Source organism: Rhea americana, unplaced genomic scaffold (assembly GCF_003343005.1).
Source record: "Rhea americana isolate MKP2758 unplaced genomic scaffold, rheAme1 scaffold_37, whole genome shotgun sequence".
Classification (NCBI taxonomy): domain Eukaryota; kingdom Metazoa; phylum Chordata; class Aves; order Rheiformes; family Rheidae; genus Rhea; species Rhea americana.
In genome coordinates, this window is record NW_028186501.1 from 806,863 (window position 1) to 810,938 (window position 4,076).

The 4,076-nt window shown below is 50.2% G+C and overlaps 1 protein-coding gene across 1 annotated transcript in view; it reads left to right on the plus strand.

The window, feature by feature from the left end:
- GRXCR2 (glutaredoxin and cysteine rich domain containing 2) overlaps positions 1-2,553 on the plus strand; it is a 5,261-nt gene extending 2,708 nt beyond the window's left edge. Inside the window, exons 2-3 of the mRNA XM_085312642.1 lie at positions 492-707; positions 2,374-2,553. Coding sequence (XP_085168768.1) covers positions 492-707; positions 2,374-2,553 — 396 coding nt within the window. The remainder of the gene's footprint in view (positions 1-491; positions 708-2,373) is intronic.
- The last annotated feature ends 1,523 nt before the right edge of the window (positions 2,554-4,076 follow it).

The following is a 4,076-nucleotide window of genomic DNA, read 5'->3' on the forward strand; positions in this document are numbered from 1 at the left end:
TGCTACTGAATATGTCACCATCATTTGGAGTTCCTATTTCTGGACAAAATCATGGGGAAAAAAACGTTGCACAAACTACTCAACCTTCAAAGAAACGTAGGTCAATCTGCAGTGCAGATATTGCTCCACTGTTATTAGAATTGGGGWTTTTTTTTCTTCAATATGGGGCTGAAGTGAGATTTACACCCTAGAAAGTTTTTCCCTTCCAGAACCTGATATTCAAGTGAGATTTATAAGATTTGAYGCAAAGTTCAAGACAGACTTCACAGCCGAGTATGGCCACTTTCCCACCAGCATCGATTTCATGGCCCATATGGCCACCTTTCCACCAGCATTCTGCTCATGCTCTGGCCTCCTGTGGCCTGTTGGCTTGCTGCAGAGCCAGCCCACCGGGTGACCAAGCAGAGTGCGTATTCCTCGGGAAGTTTAGGGTTCAGCAGAGTTTGCAGAGTGTCTTTGTATGGTAAGGTACTCATAAGATCCTTCTGCAGGCTTCCCCAATTCTAGATTTTGGCAAGATCATCATCTACACTAATAACCTGAAAATCATCCGGGCACCAATGGACCAGAAAGAGCTTGTGAGAAGAATCATCCAGACTGAGGGAATAAATGATTGGGCCTTCAAATACCGGGAAAGGAAAGAAAGATCTAGTGATGGACACAGAAAAGATGTGGAAAAAAAGGTTGCCTGCAACCAGTATGTGCAGGTAAGAGAAAATGGAAGCGTTTTCTCCYCAAGGCTTTTGGGTCTTACAGGCCTGGTCAGATTGCTGGGCTTTCCCACCAAGCTCCATCTGTGTCTATACCTGACACTTCCACTGAAGTGGGAATAAAGCATCAGTTTTGCTCCTCTTTCAGCTTGGGGGGAAACCAATCAACGCTGCAGTGTGCTGTCTGCACAGGGGGGACAACTGCTCCGTTTCAGCATGCTCCTGTCTCCCAGTTCTTTTTTCCCCTTACAGACCTTTTCGCTGTAGAGGTTTTTACACTGCTTATGTATTTTGGCTTCTGTCTGTTCTTCACCTCTGTCTCCTGGTGGAGCAGGAGAGCAGGCCTGAGAGGCTCTCCAGCCCGACCACGATAAACACAGCTGCTACGTGGCTGAGACTGCCTGAGGCTAAAACTTCARTATCATCTGAAATAAGATTACGTCTTCCACTTGTTTTCTCATGGGTTAGTCTTTCTTGTTCAGATCCCAATTAGTCTGACCATAATTTGATCCCACAGAACATAACTTTGCTGCATAAAGCAACTATGGAGCATGCTGTTTGGCAAAACTGGAAGTGCCCTCATGTGCTTAAAGCAGGTTATCTTAGATGTTCTGCAAACACAAATCTTGCTTACGGCTCACTTGTGTAAAGACATCATGAAAACTAAAAACAACCCTGGAAAACTGAGTAGTGATTTTGGCCTTTGTTTTGTGTAAGTTTTGATATAAAGTTGATTTTCAGAAACAGGATTTCATCTTAAAAGCCCAGATTCATCCCATGTAGTGGCAGGCACCTATCATCTGAGCCATCAAAAAATACTGCTGGCTTTTGGGGGAATATATGTGGAGAAGGATGTCCAGAAGGCTGTTCACTGCCTTCATCCAATTGCCTCCACTGGAAGATGACACTTTGGAGAAGGACAACAGCTCCTGTATGGCATTATTTTAATTTGTTAACGTTATAAAAGCTCAACAAAGTACATCTGTTTGGGAATAGAAAGTAAAATCTGAAGGCCCCGGGATCATGATTTTTTTTTAAGAATAATTTTGGACTTTATATAAACTGGTACCCTGAAGTTTATTTAAGGACAACCGAACAACAGAAATGTTATTCCTCTGAGGTAARTCAATTAATTTGGACTATCAAACACAGTCTCAACCTCGTTCTGTAACGCTCTGTGACGCGTTAGTTCCTGCGCTGWGCAGGAACGATGCAAACCGCCGAGTTCTCCGCCAAGAGCCGAGCCTGGGCAGGGACGCGCGTTCCCGATGCAGGCTGTCTGACCGTTCCCGGGCGCCGCGGGAGCTGCGGCTGTGGAGGCGGGATTGCAGGAGGACGCCCGACGGCCGCGTCGGGGACGGGCGCGCCGGGGAGCCGCGCAGGCCCCCGCGGGAGCGCCACGGCCGAGTCGCGGTGTTCTGCGTGACAGTCCCGGCMGAGTTAGTTCGTCTCGTTTTGCCGCGGTATCCGCCGGCTGCCCCCAGATGCGTGGGARCCTTTTCCCTGAAGGTTTTGCTGTAGAGCACGCAGTATTATTGGCAGTACATGAGAGTATGGGAGCAACGATTACTTTAAAGACCTCAGGACAGAATTTCCCTCCTCCAAGCGCGTTACTGACTGATGTCTGCCGTCGAGTAACGGGTTTTTGCGTGATCTGTTTCAGAAAGGAGATGCTGAACGCAGTTGTTCCCAGTGTAAAGGCTCGGGCTCTGCTCCCTGCTCACTGTGCCACGGAAGCAAGTTTTCGATGCTGGCGAACAGATTCAGGGAGTCCTACAGGGCCCTGCGATGTCCTGCTTGCAACGAAAGCGGCCTGCAGCCCTGCCAGATCTGTGCTGCGTAGCCGGGACCGCCACCCCTTCAGCAAGCCACGGGTGCCGCATCCGCGTTTTGCTAAAAACTGAATTATTTAGTCTTCGAGCAGCCTAGCTGTGCGGGCAAGCTTTCGGAAGGTGGAAGGGCGCACCCCCACCTCGGCACAGACGTGAGCGCCGCACCTCTGCTCCCAACCGTTCCTCCTGCCCGCTGCAGACCTCGCTAGCGCAGACCCCGTCGCGCAAACACGTGCCGGATTCGGCCCCGYGCGGGGGGGATGCTGCCCCCGAAGCCAAGGGAATTATCTGCATGCAAAAGCTGAGCACATGTGTAGACGTCGCCGGGACTCGGTCTGAACTTGCTGGGGCTGGGACGGTGCGGCCGCGAGACGCTTGGTGCCGGGGCGCTGAGCCGCCAGGCGCCCCTGTAGCAGAGGTAGGTGTCGTGGGGGCACGTCACCTAACTTGACGACCACCTTAAAATTACAACGAGTTTTATAATTAACTCTATACTTGCCCTGCAGTGGCACAAGCATTTCCTGAAGATTTTGCTGRTTTTGCATCTGCTGCAGCAGACACGATGCCTCTGCCAGGGTCTGACTTAGGTAAGGTATCGGAGACATTTCCAAAATCGGGAGCTATAACAAGAGAATTTTACAATAGTTCATTATAATAAATAGAAGTTAAAAAAGCTTTTAGCCTTATTTTGAGCCAAAATTTCCCTCTACAGGGCTCGGCACTTCCAGGCTCAGGCTGGCGGGGAGCAGGACTTCTGTTGCTCCATATTAATCCCACGTTCTAATTTGCAAAATGTGAACTCAAATTAGCTTTGATAGAGCAATGATGTTGAATACTTAGCAAACTGCCCGTAGTGGTGCAGAGCACAGGGGCTCCCAAAGGCAGAGGCAAGCAGGGGAAATGGTATTTTCCCCCAAAGCCTTAATTTATTACATTTCATATTCATGAGCAACTGTTGATGCAGCCTTACCTTGCGTGTTACCTCTGRGACTGTGGTGAGCTAAGGGGCTGCTCGCATGTTCTTCATGCTGAGGTTGCAAGCCTAGACAGGGTAATTTAYGGCCAAGTTTCTATTTTGCTGTCGTAAGCTGTAAGATTTCTCAGAAACACTTAAGTGATTAGAAATAATGCCATTTTAGCTCTCAGACGTCCATACGTTTCCTTCCGAAATTCTTCAGTGGGGGCTGAAGACTTATTTTCCAAAAACGTGCATAAAGCTATTGCAGATACCCGCTCTCCCTAATCGCTCACGTCGGGGTACGCAGCGCGGGCGAGCACCGCGCTGTGGGGGCGACTGAGGCACGAGACCCCGGGAGGGGGGCGGCTGCGGGGCGGCTCTCCTCTCGGCTTGCCCTGCTTGTTAGGAGTTTGCCAGTTCAGGAGAAACAAAAAGCATCTGGGCAAAATCGTCGCCTGTAGGTTTAATGTTTACAATAAAACCAGACGCAAACGCGTCACGAAGTCGGTGTCGGCCGCTGCTCGCGCTGCGCGTCCGGGCTCGGCCGGGCTGGGCCGGCGGCCCCCGGCCCCGCGG